Source organism: Notechis scutatus, chromosome 4, assembly GCF_049901735.1.
Source record: "Notechis scutatus isolate UNSWTSFEM ecotype Mainland chromosome 4, rNotScu1.2, whole genome shotgun sequence".
Lineage (NCBI taxonomy): Eukaryota > Metazoa > Chordata > Lepidosauria > Squamata > Elapidae > Notechis > Notechis scutatus.
Genome location: NC_142012.1, coordinates 83,873,353 through 83,894,474, shown reverse-complemented (window position 1 = coordinate 83,894,474; position 21,122 = coordinate 83,873,353). Strand labels below are relative to the sequence as shown.

Sequence of the window (21,122 nt, the reverse complement as noted above, 5' to 3'; positions counted from 1 at the left end):
TGCGACAGGGACTTATTCTGAAGTGGGCCTGGAGAAAGGCGGCTTCCTTTTGCTCGGCTTGGTTGCTTTCCGGTGATGGTCCTCTCTCCTTGCTTCTTTGCAGATTGTTTGAGGGCCGATCTCCCAGGAAGCCTGAGAAGCTGAAAACCCTCTTTTGCTACTTCCGGAGAGTCACCGAAAAAAGTAAAGTGGCTCACCTCCTCCCCTTTTCTCTCCCGTGGTGGTGGGGGAGCGCTATGACCTTTGAACTGCCTGGCCTCAGGACTGGCAGGTCGTGAGGAGGACTTGGGAGGGGGGGAGCTGCCAGACAGCCCTTCCTCCCCCTGAGCCCGGGGGGCTGAGGACTTGGGCGGAGGAGGAGCAGGAGGAGGAGGGTAAAGAAAAGACGGGAAGGCGTCGGGAGCCAGGGAGCGGGTCCCTTCTCTGCCACGCTGACATCCCCTGGGGAGCTCTTGGGAACGCAGGCGTGGAAAGACGGACCCCGCGCAGGGGGTCCTCGCTCTACGGCTGCAGGGGGAGTTTTGCCCCATTTTATGACCTTCCTTGCCCCCATCGTTAAGTGAATCCCTGCAGTTCTTTAGTATGCATCTCAATGGTTAAGGGAATCCGGCTTCCCCAGCGCCAAAGAGCCCTGTGACCGTCATAAATAGGAGTCGGTTGCCAAGTGCCAGGATTTTGATCACGTGACCATGGGGGTGGGGGGGCCCTGCAAGACGGTCCTAACTCACTTTTTCCGGGCCGTTGTAGCTTGGAATGGCCACTGAATGAGCTGAACAGGCAGCCCTGGACTTACCAGACATTTGCTTAGTTACAGTTCACAGTCCCAATGGCGCTGAAAAGGAGAGAGTTACGACCATTGCATCAGCCCCACGATCGGAATCCAGGCGCTTGGCAGCCGGTTCCTCCTTACGACGGTTGCCACCTCTCCTGGGTTCCCGGGTCCCCTTGGATGGCCTCCTGGCATGGAGAGTCCCTGGGGAATCCGGGTTCCCTTATCAACCCTGTCGCTAACTGAACAACGGCAGCGATTCACTTAACGACGGAGGGCCAGAAAGTTTGTAAGACCGGGGGCGATGGGGGGAGACAGTCACTGAGCAACTCTCCGACTTGGCCATGGTGGGAGTGGGGAACTCAGGGGGGCCAGAAGTCGGGAGCTGCCTGCCTGCCTGCCTGCCATGAACCGACTTGAGTTGAGTCGGGTTCCTCGACCGATGTGGGCAGCCGGTCCCTTCCCCTGCCGCCCTGGGGTGGAGGTTGCGGGGGGTGGGATCTGAATGCTGCCTTGCCTGCTGGAACTTAGCCTTCAGTCCCTTCCCCCCCACCCAGTAGAGGCAGGGAAGCGTTTCCATGCCCTCCTCTGGCAGGTGGTTGGAGTGGCTCCTCTCCGTCCCTGGTGGACGTGGAAGTGGAACTGCATTCAGGATCCCCCCCCCCCACCTGCCCTACCCCCCTTCCCAGGAGAGAACCGGGAGGGAATCTCCCCAAAAGCTTTGCTCCATCTGGTGCAGGGAGGCACTGGCAGGGTGGGGGGGAACGGGACAACGACACTAATATTTATCTGTTTCCGTCTGTTTGCTTATAAGGACCCACTGGACTTGTGACATTTACCAGACAGTGTCTGCAGGAATTTCCAGAATGGGAAAGGTAAGTCAAATAAAAACTGTCCTTATTGATATTTGTTTCAACTCATGACAGTGAAAGCTCCGCCAGAATCAGATTCAAAATGCAAATTCAAACAAAGAGCGTTACAAGTTAAAAGTAATATCTTGTTGTATAATTAGTAAGCAAAGTAGCAACGTATTTCCAATCTGAATCTTACTTCAGGGTTGTTACCAGCCAGGAACGAACAACATAAAAAGAAATAAGATTGCCCAAATAACTTCAAAAGAACGGGCATAACAAGTGCTTAAAGATATATAAGGGCAGTTGATTCCACCTGTCTAGAACCATATAGATCAGGGCTGCCCAGCCTTGGCAACGTTAAGACCTGTGGACTTCAACCAGCTATGCTAAGCTGGGGAGTTCTGGGAGTTGAAGTCCACAGGTCTTAATGTTGCCAAGGCTGGGCACCCTAATATGGACAAGACCATTGAGAGGGAAGAAAGTTTATACATCAGCCCTGGGCAGCCACTGGGGGCTTCCCATCGAGGCATGGTAGCATGGGTGCCTTCCCCAATTGGGCCCAATGAAATTCACATTCATAGTTTGCCGACTGGCCTCCAGATGAGGGGGCAGGTTTCGGAGGCTGGCAGTTCCACCCAAATCCTCATGATGCAACTTTGGGGATAGGGGTGGAAGCAAAAAAAAAAAAAAAAGACCCAGCACAGCCTGGGTAGAAAACCTGCAGGCAGCACAGCCTGTTCTCTGTACAGATTCCCTTCCATTTGGGGACTTCCGTCAGCTGCAGAGGTGACAGCTGCTTTACTGATGGACCCAGAGCGCATTCAGATGAGGACCAACACCAACAACCCCACCCCCCCGCATGTTGCTTTCATGTGCTTCTTTTTACAGGTCTCCGAAAAAGATGCCCAGGTTGCATGTCACCTACGAAGGGACGATTGAGAGCAACGGGCAAGGAATGCTCCAGGTACGCCTAGAATCTGTACACGCCTACAAATCGGCTCTGCACTGTGTTGTGTCAAAGCTATATCACACATCACATCACAACATGCCCATCGGCCCAGCTTCCCGTCTTGACAAAAGGCCTTTTTGACTGACAGTCAGAAGACCTGGAAGGAGCTTAGGGTTTGGGTTTTTTTGTTTTTTTTTCCAGGTCAGGTGAAGATTGACAAGCGCTCGGAGAGGGGTGGGGGCGCAGGGCAGGGGAGTGACAGGCTGCCAATTTTTCAGTTTTTGCCCTTTTGAAACAAAAATAATAATAAAAAAATTTGAGAGCAGTATTTCTATGCCCTGACTGGTGACCAGCTCAGCAAGTTCAGGAAGCTTCCCCTGCTGTGGGAGGAATAATTTTGACCTGAAAACCAGTCAGCCAGAACCGTTTGATAAGGAGCCTGTCTCGTCCCTAATCCTTAGGCATTGTTTGTATATTTGCAAGCCGGAGAGAGAAGAATGGGGAAGTGTGTGAAGTACTCTGACCTACATCTGTTGTTTGTTCTCTTCCGCTTTGAACCCAAATAAATAAATAAGTGTTCCGAGTATCCTTTTATTTTCCTTAAACATTTGGGCATGCTCATCCTATTCAGAGCAAGTGGTGAACACGCTGGACTAAGACTGGATAAATCAAGGTTCAGGTCTGCATTTAACCCTAAAATCTCACCACGGAGCAGCCACTTCCTCTATCTTGGTGTAAACTGTTGTTTCTCCACCTTGGCAATGGAAAACCTGTGGACTTCTGAATTCTGGGAATTGAAGTCCACGCGTGTCTAAAGATGCCAAGGCTGAGGAACATCAATCTAAGCAGCCTTGTGGGATTATCATTGTGGGGAATAAAGTGGGATCTTCTTCATAACAAACATCTTGAATCCTGAAAAAAAGACAGGCTGTAAATGTAAGTTGTGAACAACAAGCAAACCAATTACGGTAAATAAATTTTGGATGCAGCTCAAAATTCTCCCTCTCCAAAAGCACCCCAAAGGGTTACGGGTGTTTCTTTTTTAATGGTTATGTTTGACTTTAGTTGTTTTTAAGGGGGTTGTGATTGTGACATGCACTTTATAAACCAAAATAGTAAGTCTGTAGTTGAGGGCATTTGCAAAGAGACAACATTCGTTCGATTAAGAAGATTGTGCATCACATATCCTGGAGTTAGAGAAGCAACTGAAATGAACGGCATAAAAGTATGAGGAAATTTGTCTCCTATGCAGCCTCATGAAAATACCCCAACGTCCTCCAGACTGGAGAATATGCAGAAACATACTGTGTGGATGTAGTGCCAGAAGCCATCTTGATGCCAGTTTTTAGTTACCACTTAACTAAATTGGTTCAGTGGCGGATGGTCATAAATTTGATGAAGAGGTTCTTAGAAAATGGCCGGCCATTTGTGCTCAAACGATGTTTTTTATGGGTTTTAATTTTGATTAGTGTACTTTGAGTACTGCTGCAGTGTACAAAATAAATGTAGTTAAGCCAGAAGTCCATGTCTTTGCTGTGGACGGCCACCCCCTTCAGGAGGGGCTCAGTTGTGCTCAGGGGGGAGGGAAGACCACGGCCCGTAGGGGCCCAGATTACTTGAGGGGCCCTCTCACCCCACTGGGGTTGGTCCACCCCATTCATGCCGACAGAGGAGGAGGGGGACTGCTGAGGGTCCTGCAAGGCCGATTATTCTGACTGGCAGGGTCCTTTTCTGCTGTGGCTCTGGAACATCTCCCACACACCCCTCCGATGTGAGGTTGGCCCCAATCCTCCCATCTTTTTGTAAGGGCCCAAAGTTGTGGCTGCGTCCACTGGCTTGGGACCCCAGTGGAGGGACAGCGCAGTGGCGAGGGTTGATTGAATAATAACAGATCCCACCCTATTATGGTAAGAGGGGTAGCCAGTAAGCTTAATTGATAAAATAAAACCTTTGTCTTCAGCTGTTGGTCTTTCATACCTTAAGTCTCTGAGGCTGTAAAAGTTCTAACTGCAGGATCCATTTTCCAGCTGAGGCCGGTGTGTGGTGGTGGGGTTTTTTGTTTTGTTTTGCTTGAAATAATAAAGCAGTTTTCCAGTAATGTAATTTTGTAAATTAAATGTGCATTAACATCAACATGCCTGTTGATCATGTTACCTGTTGATCATGAAGCAGCCGCTCAAAAACTGTAGCTCTGCGGGAAGAGGAATGAAAAATACATCCGGCTGCATTGTAGTGTTTTAGTACATTTACTTTTGACTGCATCCAGAACATTTTCACCCAAAAGCTGGCATCGCCAGTCCTGTTTCGACTTGCCAGATTTCTGATCCTGAATAAACAAAGCAAATGGCCTTGCTGGGACATACTGTAGCCAGACTAAATATTTGAAAGATAATATTGGTTTTTAATGGTTGGGTATTTTGAGCAACGACGCTTCAGAGGCAAATATTCAGAAATGTAACGTTCAACGTATCTTGTCAGGTTGACTTTGCCAACCGCTTTGTCGGAGGGGGCGTTACTGGTGCAGGATTGGTGCAAGAAGAAATCCGCTTCTTAATCAACCCAGAATTGATTGTCTCTCGTCTCATTACGGAGGTCCTGGATCACAACGAGTGTCTGATCATCACAGGTGTGTCACGGGGCCCCATTCCTGTGGATTCCAGAACCCAGCTGAGATCCACAGGCGCAAGGTTAGAGGGCGAGTCCAGGCGGACCAGGCTGTAGAATTGGGACCATACAATGAGGTCTGGAATGGTCTTGGTGGTGGGGGCTCCTTGGTGCGCTCTGAGCCTGGTAGTAGTAATGAACATCAGTGCTAGAGGATGTTACTGAGTTTGGGTAATGAAACCTCTCCAAGAGCACCGAGGAAGAGCCCTCATTTCAACCCTGAGCTACAAATATTCTCCTTTATTAGTTTTTGTTGTATTGCAAAAAATGAAGGGCCTCGCCTGTTATTTTTCTACAGTGTGGGATTCCTTAGCCATATTTTTCAGAGATAACTAGCTTTTCCTTTCCGCAATCAGGCAAACATTTAAAAAGAGCAGTTATCTAGATTCACAGTTCACTTTGAAGATGATGGTGCTATTATTTCCCTCATTTTGTTCCCATCTTTAGTTTGGGTCTTCTTGGTAATTCATAGAATTTCTGGTCCTTCTGTAAAAGAGTTTTCTTGGGAAAGCCGAGGTCAACTGGAAATCTTTATCCACGTAACAGTTGGTTAATTAAAGAGCAGAACCATAAGAAGTCACCTTTGCTGCAAGATTTAGCTTTCTTTAAAACTGACCAATCAATTCATGAGTCCTAGAAGAGAAATCCTCTATGGATTAGACAAAAATTGATTGCTTATCCTGAATGATGAAAGAAGCGGATAGTTTCTCGGTTTACCAGAACAGAATCCTGCCATTTTTAGCAGGGCCATTCCTGTAGCATTTTGCAGCTTTTAGCCTCTAATGCATATGGTGATTTAATTTTGAGGATCGATTTAGAAAATGGAATCTCATTTCCCATTGTTTGGCAAGGGCCTGTGGTTTTTATTAGAGGCTGAGTATGTCACAGCGACTTTTCCTGTGTGAGCTATTGAATAAGAAATATGACAATCTTTCAAAACAGTCTAGAGGTTGTTACTTAAGTGGATTCGTGGCTGTGGGGTTTTTGCAAGAAATTTGCAGAAAGATGTTCTCAGTAACTGCTAAATAACTCTCGTATAGATGCTTCGGTTTGCTTGGAAAATAAATTCCATTTTTAAAAAGCAGTGGCACTGAAAGTTGACAAATTAGTTTGAAGAAGTAAACAGAAAATGGAAAACAAGTGAGAAAATAACTGGTTGTGCTTACATTGATTTGAAGATACTGTTAATAGGACAATGAATAAATGAATCAATTGCCCATAGAGTTAAAGTGTTGCTTAAACATAAGTAAAATTGATAGGCTTTAATAGGATTCAAATGACAATGAACGTGTGTGTGATTGAGAGTACTTTATAATTATAATTTCATCATTAATCTGTATGAAAATCTTCCCAATGGGAAGTAAAATCAGTTTTGGCTGAGGTAGCAACTAGAGAATAATCTCGTGATCTTTATGAATTATTTGTTAAATGTCAGTATTGTTTGCATATTAGGACCTGAAGATCCTGCAAAGCTTGGTAGAGAAGGATTAAAAACTATTCTTGTGGGTAAATCAAACATTTTTGGTCCCTACATCCAAAAAGTGACGCTTCTAAGATGCAAACCAAAGTAAAATTCTTTTTCAAAGTCCTTTAGTTATTCTGGTGTTTTCTAATGAATATCTGTCATGCAGTGTTCTGCTCTCTTAATGGAAAATACCACTTCATCTTCCTCATTAGATCTCTGGCTGGCTTTCACCTCTGCTTAAGCAGGCTTTTGCTGTGTGCAGCTATCTGTCTGGTAGATTACATTTTTTCAATGATGTATCTTGACTCAGCGGCCTAATGGATAGGACTTCTGCTGCTGAACTTTGCAGAAGAGACTGAGGAATGGCAAAGAAATTAAATTTGTTGTAATTGCCTGGCATCTGCTTGAGATCTTCCCAGTAACAAATATGAGATCAGTCATGCAAAACAACAACAACAACACAAATAGATCTCTTTCCTAACCCACCAATGAATCAAAAGGACCTCATGATCAAATAATTGTACTCTTGAGATGTTTTGTTTCTTGCTTTGATAGCTGCAGACAGAATGTGAACATTAATAAATCCGAGTGTTTCATTTATATAACTCTAAAATTTAAAATTAATACAATAGGAAGCTTTTATGAATATGGTGGATTTCCAGGGGGTGTTTTTCCCTATACCGAGTCAGCTGACTGTAAGAGCTGGGAAAATTGGGAAAACGTTGTCTGCTTTGACAGCTCAAAAAGAGGTCTTCCCGTGGGCCTTTCCGAGCATTTCCAAAGAGCCCCTTCAAGCAATTGGCTGAGTCAATGCATCGGACCCAAGTGCATTTGGGGTGGGGTGGGGGGGGCAGGAAGAGAAACTCCGTCTGCTGAGAAACAGTCTTGTGTGGATTTAAATAATTCTTTCTAGTTCCAAATGGTGCTGTTGGCGAGGGAATTCTGGGAGTTGAAGTCTACACATCTTTGAATTGAAACACTGATTTAGAATGTGCTCCGTTTCTCCGCCTTCTCCTTTTGCATCGATCTTCTGCGTGTCCGTTTTTCAATATTATCCCATCCAGGATCCAGAAGGCGAATGTTTCCAGAGAATAAAGGAAAATGCTCATCTGAAAACGAGTGCTTTCATGCCATGATTTTATTTATGTTTTCATTCAGGGACTGAACAGTACAGTGAATATACTGGCTATGCAGAAACCTACCAGTGGGCCAGGAGCCATGAAGATGACAGGCCCAGGTAAAATTCTGACCTTCCAAATTAACTTTAAATCATAGGGTTGGTATTGACATGATTTTGGGGAGATCTGCAACAGAAAGGAGGTATTCTTCAGAAATCCAGGCCATCGTTTCCTCCAAGCAGGACACTCTCGCTCTTCTCTCTTTCATTTCATTCATTTGGTTTCTATATTCTCCCCCTCCTTTCCATCAAACACCCGGGTGGGTTATAATTAGAAAAATATTACTAATAAAAATACTAAAGAAACATTTTAAAATAGTAAAGAATTTATTCATGGGTTGGGCCATTCTGATCTCCAAAGGAAGGAGTCATCGTTGTCTTATTCCTTCTCCTACACTACATTCTACACCTACTAATTGCTTACCATTGTTTGGACACTTCACCTCTCTCTAAAAACAAATCCTGTGAAATCCCGGTTACGCTAGAAGCCCCTCCTTTGGGCTCTGGGTTCCTTGGACTTGAGAATGGGGGGAGGGACCATCAGGATCCTGTCGTTTTTCCACAACTCCCCAGTGGAACTTGAGTTTGAGCGGAACTTCCATTGTCAGGTGTTTCCAGGAGGAAGCTCAAGGACCACGAAAAGGTTGGGAGAACCCAGGGCCCGTCTGAGAGCCACTTGCGAAGAGCTGAGAAAGATATAACTGGTCCTCAAGAACGATGGGCGGGGCAGGGCAGAGAAAGAGTCTCAGGACATGTGGAATTAGCAGGTGGAGTACGTGTCATAAAATGGAGGCCATTCAAAAACCAGTTGGGGAACACTGTAGTCTTTAGCTGACGAATCCTGTGGGGTTGTTTGGATTTTTATGTTTATTTTAAGTTAGTTTCATTTCATTACATTGCACCAGTCAACAAAACAAAAATGCAACAGCATTAAAGGATCAACACACCGTAGTTTTAACACAGTATTTATGGATCATTGGTGGCTAAAAACAAAACAAGCAAAAGAAAGGACAATTCTTGGAAACTGTGCTAAAAACTGAACAGCTACAAAATCTTTGACCAGAATGCTCAAAAGTCTTATTTCTTACCTGTTTGTGGGGAAAAAAATTTGACAAATAAAACGAAACATTCGCAGCTGCAAGCCACAGCTGGATTTCTCCTTCCTGTGCTGTGTAATTCTTTTCATTAATCTTCATGGTCCCAAGTTTATATTTTGACAGGTTCCCAACGCTGAGACTATAACCAAGAAGAACACGCCTGCCTGCCTTTACCCCACAAAATATTTTTTTATTTAATTTTTTAAAGAAAAATCTTAATGTGTGGGGAGGGGAAATGGCTAATTTTCACACTTGTAAAAAAGTCTGACCTCCCTCTGGAACCGTTTCCATCATATCTATTAGGGTTTTTTTCCCCTCCCTAAATGGAAATGGGGTAATTAGGGCCAGTCTGACCCAGCCTAGGCCTGGGAGGTTTTGAATAATCAGTAATGTCCAGGGTTCATTATAAACACGCAGATGGTGGACCAAGATTTGATGGCTCTACCTGAAATTTAGAGCTTCAGTGTAAAACAATGCTGAGGAAAAAAGAATTTATTCCTTGAATTGGACCCGTGGCATTCCCGTTACCGTGATAATCTACATAGCAGATTAGCAATTAGTGGGTGTGGTTGACAATCCTGGAGTTCCTTAAGAGTGTGGCAGATTTGACGTTCTTGTCATGAAATATATTTAGGAGACAAAGTATCTTGTCTTCTCCCTTCTCATCTGCCTTCTCCAATTTTTAATGCAGATTATCAGTAATCTAGTTGACCATTGCCTTTTCCTAATGCTTGTTTCTGTGCTCTGAGGCTTCGGTTAATCCCTTGAGAGATGAACACAGATCTGTCTTGTTTATATGGCTAAGCTTATACCAGTTAGCATTACAATATTCTCTCTCCCTCTCCCTCCCCTTTTGCCAGGGATGAATGGCAGAGACGCTGCACGGAAATTGTGGCTATAGATGCTTTTCATTTCAGACGTTTTCTGGATCAGTTTGCTCCGGAGAAAATTAGAAGGGAGTTGAACAAGGCCAGTAACTTCTAAATAATCCCTCTTGCCCTGTCAGGTTTCCCCCGCTTCTTCTTTTCGGCTGTGCCTTTAATATTAAAAAAACCCCACCCACTCGTAATTGTGGCATGGCCTTGGGAAAGCGAGCCTGCCCAGGGCTGTGAGCTTCTTGTCTGCCCGCAGGCGTTCTGTGGTTTCTCTCGGCCTGGTGTCCCTCCGCATCACCTTCCAGCAGTCGCGACAGGAAACTGGGGCTGCGGTGCTTTTGGAGGAGATTCCAGACTGAAAGGTAAATGGGACTCTCCTTGCGCCTAAACCTCAGGGGGCTTTTGGGTTGCCGTGACCATTTGCCGTTTCTGCAGTTTCTTCAGGCGAGAGGGATGAAGAGCCCAAAGAGAGCAGGCGAAGGCTGCGATCCCCTTCTTTCTTCTGGGCTGCAGGACCTGAGGAACCGAAGGCGGGATGGGAGGAAGGACTTGGGGAAAGCCACGTCTCTCCACGCAAGAGGGAAGGGCGTGGTTTGGTCGTGTGCTTGGTCTTCCCTAGGTTGTCTAGACCAGGGGTGTCAAACTCGGTCTCATGGAGGGCCGCATCAGAGTTGTGCTTGACCTTGGGGAGGCCTGGGGTGGGCGTGGCCAGCTTGACCTCATTCATGTTGGGGGAACCTGTGATAGACCGGACTGGGCTGGGCTGGGGGGTCCATTGTCTCCAGCAGATGAAAGTGAGACCAGGGAGAGCGCCAAACCCTTGTCCTCCAGAGGAGCCTTGGCGTTTGCTGGTGGACAAGTACTAAGGCAGGACTTTCCTTCCTTCCTTCCCTCCTTCCTCCCCTCCTTCCTCCCTCCCTCCCTCCTTCCTTCCTTCCTTCCTTCCTACATTCTTCCCTCTACATTCTCTTCTTTTCCTTCCCCTCTTTCCTTCTTTTTCTTTCCCCTTTCCCTTTCTCCTTTCCTGTCCCTTCTTGCATGCTCAAATGCCAAAGAGGAAACATTTCTTCCTTAGTTTGGTTTTGCTTTTAGTTTGTTTTGCTAGCCCTCTGCAAGTGAAGACGAGGCCTGGCAGGCTGGCAGAGGCATCATGGGCCAGTCCTTCGCCGTTTCCCGTGGGGCAGAATTAAGCACCCCGCGGGCCGGGCCTTGAGTTTGACACCCCTGGTCTAGACCTTCAGAGGCTTCAGGACAGCTGAAGGCCTCATTCCGGACTACATTTGAATTCTGTGTGAGCCCTGAGTCAGACGTCCAGGCAGTTCAAATGAATGTAAAGGTTTATTTTGCAAGCTTCAGCTCTTAATAAGAACCTGAACTACTAACGGCCAAAGCAAATAGGCAGCAGAGAAGAGTCAGTGGAATTCAAGGTGAGCTGGTCTTGTGGGCGCAAAAGGAATGGAAACTTTGAATGTGTTTGTCCCCTCCCTTGGGCTCAGCACTGCGGTCATCACCTGTAAATTAACTTCACTTTGCCGTTCTCCGCTATTCTGTCCTCATCGTGCTATCCCAAGTGTAGGAAGTGAATGGCTTCTTCCTTAGCACTGGGCCGTCTTCCTGTCAGCACCTTTGCTGCTTGGAGAGGAAAGGAAAGTCATGAGAACCGAGTTACTGAAGCCGGCGAATTCATAGCCTGTGTCATAGCTTGGTTAAAGCCGGTAGAGAAGAATTGATTAAAACCACATTTCCTACTGGAAATAGATCTCATATGTACCCCAATGATTCAGGGGTGCGCTCCATTAAAGGCTGTGATCCTGTCTTGCACTTATACCTGGAAGCACTTTTTAATTCTGTTCAAGGTAAAAATCTATCATTTTGAACAAAGAAATAGGTAAAAATATTCACTTAAGGTTGATCTGTAGAAACACCAGCTGTTGCATAGGGAAACATCTGAAGAGAGAGAGAAAGTGACCCCCAGCCTTTCTTCCCCTTTGCTCACCTTGTCTCGAAAGAGAAGCAGCTGCCTGCCTTCCCTGCTGTGGCATCAACAGTTTCGATCTTCCCAGTACAAGCCCACCTTGTCCATCCCTCACGTGGACAACATCTCCTGAAGGCAATCCCAGTGTCTCGTTGCTTGGAGCTGGAGAAGCAGCCTCAGTGCAGGTCGCCTGTTGTGGAAGCCCCGCTCCAGATGGAAAAATGGGATTGCCCACCTCCTCCTCCTGAGTTGACCATTGTCTTGTCTTCATTTGCTTTAGCCTTAATACAGATCTTAGCAGCTGCGGAGGCCGGACGCGACGTGGTTTATTTCACCTTTGGAGATGCTGAGTTGATGAGAGACATTTACAGCATGCACATGTTTTTGAGCGACAGGGGCCAAGCGGTGGGTACGTATCTTCTCTCCCCCCCCCCCCGCTTCCCTTTGGAAGCACCGCTGATGGCACAGAAGGAGCGGGGGGCGGGGGGGCAAGGCTTACTAGGATACTGTAGGTCAAGGAAAACAGCTTGGAGAAATTTTAAAAAAATGAATTTGGTATTGACAAGTCAAATTTGGGTGAATTAAATTTGACTAGGACTTAGAATAACTTTATTGTCACTTTGGAGGTACGCTAATCGGCATCCGTTAAAATGAAATTTTGTTGCATAGAACTCTCAAAGCAGGGGTTGGATGCTACCGGTTCTGCCCAGTTCTATAGAGCTGGTAGCTCTGAAGAGCAGCAGAACATAATCACTGAACCACTAGTAACGCCGGTTGAATCCCAGCCCTGTCTCAAACGGTCACCCCCTCCAATATACACGACATAAGTATGACAAAATCAATCAATCAGTCAGCACAAAATCATGCATATACCCATACATATATTATACGACACAGAGAAACAACACAGTCCAGTTCGGATGTATACATGTACATGGCAAGAGAAACGAATCCTGTGAGTTTGCCTGATAGATGGCATATAGGGAACAAAGCGGTTACAGAATCTGGTAGTCCTGCTAGAAATACTTCGAAACCCCCTCCCAGAGGGGAGAAACAGAAGCAGACCGTGGGGTGGGTGTGTTTTGAACTCTTAAGCACAGAGCGCTTATAAGCAGCATCCTGAATAATGGGAAGCGAGCTTCCTATAATCTTCTCCGCTGTCCTCACTACTCTCTGTAGGGACTTTCTATCTGAGGCATGGCTGCCACCAAACCAAACAGGGATGCCATTTATTAAAACCCTCTCAATCGTGCTTCTGTAAAAAAAATGGCCAGGACAGAAGGAGAAAAATGTGGTCTCCTCCTCATCCCACGCAGGAAATGTAGACACTGGTTTGCAGGCTTCCCTAAGGATGATGTGTGGAGAGACCAGTTCAGATTGTTGCTTATCTGCACCCCCAGATACTTAATACTGTTGGCCACCCCTATGGCTGCATAAATGGAGCTTACTTTCCATGAGAACAGAAGCTGAAGACCAGGGGACTTACACATCCTAATGTATCTCCACAAGCTCTCACTGCAACACATTCTCCAGAGGCTATGGAGTAGTAGTCTCCAACACCCTTAGGAATGCCTCCCCAGTTTGTAATTTTTAGTGGGGAGTTGTCTTTTGATCTGGGCAATTATGTGGCCTTTAATGTACTTTTAATTCGTGTGTTGGGTCTACTTTTAATTCGTGTGTCAGCCCAGAATCATCTTGGAGTTGGGCAGTTTTTTATTTGCTTGCTTGCTTGTTTTATTTATATCCTGCTTTAAGTGAATCAGCTGTGGCCAGGAAGGCTGTAAAATGGGGCAAAACTCACTTAATACATGTCTCATTTAGCAACAGAAATTTTGGGCTCCGTTGGTGGTTGTAAGTCGAAGACTCCCTGTGTGTAATTGTTTTGTTTCTTTCTCTCTGTCTTCTTTGCATTTCCCAGGAGATGTTTACAAGCTGTTGCTTCGATACTACAATGAGGAATGCAGATGTTGCTCTACTTCCAGGCCAGAAGTCAAGCTGTACCCTTTCCTCTACAATGCCGTTGAGTCCTACATAAGCCTTCCTGAGGATGAGGAAGGGCGGGGTTTGGATGATTAGAGCGACCGTGCGCCCCATGAGCGGCCTTTCCCTTTTTCCCGTGAAATATCAGCTGAATTGCAGGATGTCATGTGTAGGTTGTCTGAAGACCAACACTGACATTTGAGAAGAAATCTGTTTTCTTTCCAAAGCAGAAAGTAAACTTGATCACAGCATACAGAGTATAATCCATTTCTGCCCCCTTGCCAAGAAATGACGGTTGGTGGAAAACTTCCATTCCTTATACGATTCTTTGAAAATAGATTGATGCAGGCCTGCCTTTTTATTTTTATAATTGTCTCAGTGTCCACATACATTTAGGTATGGAGTTCGCTGGCATAGACACATGTTCCCCATATGAATACGTGATTTATTTAGACACACGGCAGTGATATAACTTTAAAGGGGTAGATTTGGAGGGGAAAAAAACCAAGAAAAATATATAAATATATGTATTTTGCATTACATACACAATTCCAGTCATCCTGATTTTTTTTTTAATTTAGATTTTACTTTTTCAAATACTCTCTTTTGTTCTGTGTTAACAAAAGGCAAGAATAAGAGAGAAACAATGAGTTATCCAGAACTATCCTCTGAATGGAAAGTGGCTGGAAGAGGACAGGAACAGAATGGAAAAGGCAGGGGTGTATTTGGGTTGCAAAAGACCCAGGATCGGAGTTAGAAATGGTAAACAGAGTTTTTGATGTAGACTTACATTTTAAAAACTTACAGCAAGGGCCATATATTTATGATATAATTAAGCAGCTTTTTTTTTAAAAAAAAACACCAATTGCACAAAGTTCTTTGCTGGATTTTATGATCCTGCTGAGAGGCAAACAGAGATATCTAGGTGCTGTGGCCTAGAGGTGGAGATCTCGCCTCCCAATCGGGAGGCTATGAGTTCCATCCCAGGTAGAGGCTAATATTTGCTCCTGCTTGAGCAGGGTGTTGGACTAGATGACCTCCAAGGTTCCTTCCAACTCTGCTAGACTGTTGTACTTAGGAGGTTCATGATATAAGGATAAAACCTCTGTACAGCAGGCATCAGGTGCGGTTCGGAAGGTCAGGAAAAGTGATTGACCATCCATCAGGTCATAAGCTCCACGGAGCTGGCTTGCTCCGTCTTTCCTAGCCTCCTTTCCAGGAGCTCTAAGAAAAGTTACCCCTGGCAGGTGGGAGAGAAAGGAAAGGAAAAGGGCAGGATACTGGTTGCTCCCTGGGAATTTGGCAAGAGGGGGGTTATTCACCAGGAGTCACGGTGCAAGCTGCTTTATGTCCAGTTCAGAGAGGAAGGCGATGGGGAGGAGGAGGAGAAGAAGAAGACGGGGTTGCTTAGCGATGAATCATTGAGCCTGGCTGACCATCTCTCCCCCTTCCGAGTGAAAGAGCTCAGGGCAGAGAGGTGCATGGGAAAGGCTTGGCTCCACCTGCCTCCTGGCAGAAGACTCGGGACCCAAAGCTTGAGAAGGTCCTCCCAGGGCAGGTGAATCGGTTCTCCTCATCACATCTTCTGGATGGGCTCCATCCTGTCCTTCCCACCAGGGAGCTCCCCCCCTCCCTCAAACACGGAGGGCCAATGGGATAGTTGTCCAGCAGACAAGCCAACGTGGCCAGAACCAGAGCTTTTCTCTCTCGGCCAGTCCTTGGGGTCCCTGGCCGATCAATCGGGTATGGAAGCCGGCAGGTTGGGCAGCTGGTGCTTGGCTTTGACTGGAGCGGTGAGGGGGGTGGGTCTTGGCCTTGTGCTATGTATCCAGGATGCCCTTTGGTAATGGGAAAATAATAAAATGAATGGATGTTTTTCTCTGCATCTGCCTTTGGGTAGGTTCCTTTGAAGGCTCTCGCCTAGAGGTCTTGGACAACAGGTTGTCAACAACTTAATATAGGGTGGTGGTTGCCTAGTTTTTAGTTAGTGTTTCTCACCCTTGGCAACCCTAAAATGTGTGAACTTCAACGGCCAGAATTCTCTAGCCCACAGGGCTGGCTGGGGAATTCTGGGAGTTGAAGTTCACACATTTTAAAGTTGCCACGGTTGAGAAACACTGATCTAAGTTGTATCTGTCCTATATATCGTACAAACTTCTGTGGCCAATTATATCAAGTTCTGAAAATGACCTAGGAAGGTTATTGTTTAATTTTTGTCCAGGTCCCCCCCCGCTTTTTGGCTTACTTGTGGAAAGAAGGGGTGTTTCATTCTCATCACCTCTCTAGCTTGCAAACCTTCATGGTATTTTCATAGCTACAAGGGATGGAAATGCATTCTTTTAAAAAGGGAAAAGGATCCTTTCACTTCATGTTCCATGCTCTTGAGAACCAAAGGGTCTCTCTTCCGTCTGGAGAACCCCAGGGTGTCTAACACAATCCATACCCAAGCGCAAGTTGACTGAACGTTTATTATGAGTTTATTAAGATCATAAAACAGCAAAGAAATACCCAGAAGGAAGCTGGGCTTAACTAAAAAGCTTAGTTTCAACAAGAACATGGGAGCAAAGGAACACCTACCATCATTTTGAAGGAAACCAGGTGAGCTTTGAGCACATATACAACACCAGCCCCACTTGTTTCTGGTCTACACCCCCAAAAAGGCCATGTTAACAAGGCCTTGTATCCTGGAGGATTTCACACCAGATTCCCAGGAGGGGTGGATTCCTCTGTCTGGTAAAACTTGAAAATTGTGTTCCTTGTTTTTTAATCTCAATTTCATTTGCTCAGGGATGTTACCAATTGGCCTCATAGATTTTGAATTGTTACAAGTTCAAAGGGGTTACCCAACAAGTCAGTTGTGGATGTATTCTGAGCTAAGTGGATATCTGTAGAAGTTGACATCCCTAGAATTGTATGTTACAAGTTTAAGTAACGTACATCAAGCTTACTTAGTTTTTGGTATAACCTATACAAAGTTATATGCAGCAGAAACAACCTGGAGGCTAAAAACACACACTCACAAAGGGCTTGAGTGTCTTTCAAAGCTGCTCTACAGTTTAATTGAACACCAAATATTTGTCTTCAGGTGTTACGAATCAACCCTTCAGTCTATCTGAATAATTCCCCTCCCCCCCTTTTTTTAACATCAAAGGCCAGTCCGAAGCAGGCAGGTGTTTCCCCACCCCCTTGCAACTCCACCAACAGCAGGGAATTTTAGTCTTCCCTGTTTCTGACCTTTTAAAATCTCTGCCGCTTCCCTTCTAAAAAAATATCATTGTTTAGAAACAAAGGCCTGGAGTTGAATGAAAGAGATGATTCTTCAGGATATACATTTTAATTATTAAAAGAAGCATCTGTTCTTTAGAAACTGGCTCTTCTGGGAAAGGTTTAGAGCAAAGAAATTGCTCCTGAGAGTTGCTAAGTTTACTCCATCCTCATTTCGTGAACATTACATTTTACTTTTCTTTGCTTTACTGAAAACCAACACGGGGAAAGTGTTTCAACCAAAGGCTGAATTTCAATCCGGGAATTTAAGTACAGACAGAAGAGTGGCTTTTCCAGTTTCACCTTCTGCTGTGAAAATTGTCCATCCAGATGGTAACAGCTAGTCAACTTTAGCTAATTTCAAAAAAGATAAGTAGAACTGAACCAGGCTGATACTTGGACCAGTCCTCAGAACCTCCTCTTAGTCTAAACCAGAAGTTCAACATGACTTCCCATTTACCGGGCTTTTAAATGATCAAAATTATCAATCATTAACAATTTCCTTTTTAAAAAGGCATTTTTAAAAATATTGTTCATACATAGTTAATTTTTTTAATACAATTAATACAGCATGCATGTCTCCCTTGATTTCTGATGTTCCTTTTTTAAAAAAAGAAAAAAAATCGTTGTGATGATCCTCATTACCAAAATAAGAACAGAAAACTAATAAGTCAAGGGAAAAACTAGCATTTTGAAAGATGGATTGATCATATGGCATCTACAAAGGTCATGCAATCATTGACATACAACACTAATAAAATGCAATTTTTGAAAGTTTACCAGATATCAATATGCAAAAATGAGGCAGGAGGAGGAAGAAGAGGAGGAGGAGAAGGAGCAAACTGCTTGGAGAGTTGTATCCTGGATAAAATACCTTGAAGTCTGTTCAAAATTCCATTCTGTTATTGTCAAGAAAACTGCACGTAGTGTCCATATAAGAAGTGAACTCTCCTAATTTGAGTAAATTTTCATAAAGTTCTCCCCATTGTTTTTCTGAACAAGGAAGACTCATTCAAACATTTGAAAAGAATACTTTAAATCAACTGATGCGAACTGGAAGATTGATTCAGAGAAAACCAAATAAAATAACAGAATATATATGCGGCGGGAGGGGAGGGGGATCCTTGATGAGCAATGTCTGTCTATCGCAAGGAGCAATCACTTTAAAAACATGTGGACACCCTTGTATTTTTTGGACCAAAATATAACAAATGAATGCTCCAGCTCCTCCAGGACATTTCCAGACAGATCACTCTCTTGAGCTTCAAAACTTGGAGGTGTTGACAAAAAGAATGGTTGAACCCAGGACAAAAGTCTCTTCCTTTCTTGTAGACATTTCCCAAAACTTGGCTATTGATCTTCAACCATTTTGTAATTCAGAGCTCTTGTTTCTTGGGAATGAGGGTGTTAAACTAAAACCAGACTTCCAACTTCCCCCTTTTAGAATGCCACTGTGGTCTGTATTGAATTAAAAATGGTTTTTCTGAGAATGAAATGGGCTAAGATTAATGAGCATTGGGAAAGAGTTAAATTATCCCTGTGACTGCCTATCTTTTCCAAACATACTTAACTTTTTTAAAAAACAAATTGGCACAATTTATAAAACGTAGCATATCAGCTCTGTATTTTCCTGTCATCCCCACCACTAAACAAGCTTCATATTTATGGTCTTGTTATGCATGCAGCCGATTCCCTCGTGCATTTATCATTGCTTAAGTGAAGGCAACCTACCAGCTGTATAGGAAGCGCCTCTTTCCTTCCCATCCATTTCTACACCACCTGACTGTCAGCTTCTGCAGACTTCTTACAATTCAGAACTGAGTGACACCCAGGCACTGGTGGTTAAAAGAGATGCCATCAGAGGCGGTCTTCAGCAGGTTCTGACCAGTTCTGGAGAACCAGTAGCGGAAATTTTGAGTAGTTCGGAGAACAGGCAAATACCACCTCTGGCTGGAGATTTTACAGTATCCTTCCCTTGCCACGCCCACCAAATCACACCCACAGAACCGGCAGTAAAAAAAAAAATTGAATCTACTACTGGATCCCATATGTGTTCATTTATTTTATTACTTACTTACTCACTTACTTACTTGATTTATCAATCGCTTACAAGATAATAGGCATAAGTATAAACATGAGTTAGAATACAGGAAATAGGTATGAATAAATGGGGACAATAGGACAGGGACGGGAGGCACGATGGTGCACTTATGCACACCCCTTACAGACCTCTTAGGAATGGGGTGAGGTCAATAGTGGATAGTTTGAGGTTAAAGAAGTGGGGGTTAGAGGATGTAACAAAAGAGTCAGGGAGTGCATTCCAGGCATTGACCACTCTTGCTGAAGTCGTACTTTTGGCAATCGAGTTTGAAGCAATTTACATTGAGTTTGTATCTGTTTGTGCTCTTGTATTGTTGCGGTGGAAGCTGAAGTAGTCATTGACGGGTAGGACATTGTAGCAGATAATTTTGTGTACTATGCTTAAGTCCAACCGTAGGCGGCTTAGTTCAAGGTTGTCCAAGCCCAAAATTTCAAGCCTGGTGATATAGGGTATTCTGTTGCGAGCAGAGGAATGTAGTACTCTTCTCATGAAATATGTCTGGACTCATGCTGTTAGTGTCTGATATACAGTGCGGATTCCAGACTGAAGAGCTGTATTCGAGTAAACCTTACAGCTGGTATTATAAACAAACATTTACAAGGGTTATGAAGGAGTAAACCTTACAGTTTACTTCTTCATAACCCTTGTAAATGTTTCTTTATAATACAGCTTCAATTCTCCAAATTAACTGTTAAGAAACATGCTTGGAACAATCATATTCTTTTATTAAATGACACTTTCCCCCTTATGCTAACCATGAATTCATTTGATTTAGAGCAAAATGTCATGAAAATTAATCGGAATAATTGTATATATTCCTTTTCTTCTTTTTTATCAAAAGACCAAACAAACCCAGTAATTACATCTCTCAGAGCCTCAAACTCTTCAGTGTGTTATAGTATATTATAATGCTGGGATTTAACATTATTATTTTTGTTGCTGCCTGAGGAATTTTGGGCAGAAATGATATTCATAAAATGCCAGCCATACAGATATTTTAACTTCAGTTTATTAACTGATCAGAAAACCAAATTCATACCCATGAACTGCTTTCTTTTATTCAACATGATTCCAGTGATGCAGTGGTTTCTTTTTCAAGGGCCAGGCAAATTTGAGTATCGAAGAGACAAAAGCAGCATCCTTTAAAATATCTTTAATCATTTCACCACAGGCCTCTAAGGCCATTCTTAAAGGTGAGCTATTTTTATGTGGGTGAAAGCCAGTTGGTGGGATGCAACCAACCAACCGTATGTTGGCTTCCAAGGTAATCTCTAGGTTGCAGAGAAGGACTTGAATACACATACAATAAAATTGGATTTGGGTTTCACCCGTGACATTCTGCATAAGGACTCTTACTCAAATTCAGAATAATTCTTACATGGACCTTCATATCATAAACTTATATCCACTGTCTTCTAGCACTGATGATGTCACCTAGTTGGGTAATGAAATGTCTACAAACAAAAAACAAAACAAAACAAACACCCAAGCTCAGAGAGCACCAAGGACCGCAAAATATCAAGGATTCATTGGATATCTAACACTATAGGACCTAAGGTCTCTTTATATTGTTAGTACCATTCTATAGGAAAACTATATGGAACCCACATTACATATCAGATATTAGCACAGTTGAGAAAGTCCATAAATATTTCAGAAGAGTTCTCCACTCCTCTACTCGTTGTAGAATACCTTATGCCACCAGACTTGAAGTTCTAGACCTAGAAAACCTTGAATTACGCCACCTTCGGTCCGATCTAAGTATAGTGTATAAAATCATACATTGCAATGTCCTACCTGCAAATGAATACTTCAGCTTCAACCATAACAATACAGAAGCACACAATAGATACAAACTCAAGGTTAATCGCACCAAACTTGATTGCAGGAAATATGACTGCTGCAATAGAGTGGTCAATGTCTGGAATACTCTACCTGACTCTGTGGTTTTT

General features: G+C 44.1%; 2 protein-coding genes across 2 annotated transcripts in view; both read left to right on the top strand.

The window, feature by feature from the left end:
* The window catches only part of PARG (poly(ADP-ribose) glycohydrolase), a 50,506-nt gene extending 34,818 nt beyond the window's left edge, over positions 1-15,688 (top strand). Inside the window, exons 11-19 of the mRNA XM_087963977.1 lie at positions 104-183; positions 1,584-1,644; positions 2,512-2,587; positions 5,051-5,198; positions 7,860-7,938; positions 9,836-9,944; positions 10,107-10,212; positions 12,106-12,234; positions 13,744-15,688. Of these exons, the coding sequence (XP_087820103.1) occupies positions 104-183; positions 1,584-1,644; positions 2,512-2,587; positions 5,051-5,198; positions 7,860-7,938; positions 9,836-9,944; positions 10,107-10,212; positions 12,106-12,234; positions 13,744-13,901 (946 nt within the window). The 3' untranslated portion in view covers positions 13,902-15,688. The remainder of the gene's footprint in view (positions 1-103; positions 184-1,583; positions 1,645-2,511; positions 2,588-5,050; positions 5,199-7,859; positions 7,939-9,835; positions 9,945-10,106; positions 10,213-12,105; positions 12,235-13,743) is intronic.
* The window catches only part of NCOA4 (nuclear receptor coactivator 4), an 88,315-nt gene extending 67,670 nt beyond the window's left edge, over positions 1-20,645 (top strand). The window contains exon 11 of the mRNA XM_087963975.1: positions 20,632-20,645. The gene's annotated coding sequence lies outside the window, so the exon portion shown is untranslated. The remainder of the gene's footprint in view (positions 1-20,631) is intronic.
* Positions 20,646-21,122: the final 477 nt, after the last annotated feature.